The 514-nt window shown below is 40.9% G+C and overlaps 1 protein-coding gene across 1 annotated transcript; it reads right to left on the bottom strand.

Moving 5' to 3' along the window:
• Positions 1-148, bottom strand: O0I10_013333 (uncharacterized protein; the record flags this gene model as incomplete). Its single annotated transcript, XM_058493109.1, has 1 exon — positions 1-148. A coding segment is annotated over one exon (148 nt), but the record flags the coding sequence as incomplete, so codon positions are not given.
• Between the last annotated feature and the right edge of the window lie 366 nt (positions 149-514).

The following is a 514-nucleotide window of genomic DNA, read 5'->3' as shown; positions in this document are numbered from 1 at the left end:
GGTAGATATACCTTCTACCAGGATGTGATCCACCACGTACTGGAATCATTTCAGAGTCGAGCAATTCATTGATATGGCGAATATGTTCAAGGCGTTCGAGTTCCTCATCATCTTCATAGAGCAATTCAAGTATACGACGAGTAAACATAATAAGAAAGAGAAAGAGTGAAAAGAGTTGGCGTGTTGTACAAGGTTTGATTTATTTGATCAACTCAGATATAGAGCCTAACCATTGTGAAATTTGGCATTTTTATGGCCATCCTATGATAGCACCGGAGGTTGTTACACCAAACTTAGCTCCCAACCATTGGAGATGCTCTTATAGTCATACTACTTTACATCAAACAAAGACCACTTCTCATATAGCATCACGCTTACAAACATAAAGGTCCCTGTATCTCCGAACTTTACAATGAAACGTGTGGTTTTTATTAGAGCAATGTGCTCGGCTTGGCCAACTGCACCTTGGGTGCCAGTTTCACGATCAAGCTTGCCAATCCCAGATTTCGCAATG

The sequence above is a fragment of the Lichtheimia ornata genome (assembly GCF_029851405.1).
Source record: "Lichtheimia ornata isolate CBS 291.66 chromosome Unknown scaffold00511, whole genome shotgun sequence".
Taxonomy (NCBI): domain Eukaryota; kingdom Fungi; phylum Mucoromycota; class Mucoromycetes; order Mucorales; family Lichtheimiaceae; genus Lichtheimia; species Lichtheimia ornata.
This window is presented reverse-complemented; position numbering and strand designations above follow the sequence as displayed.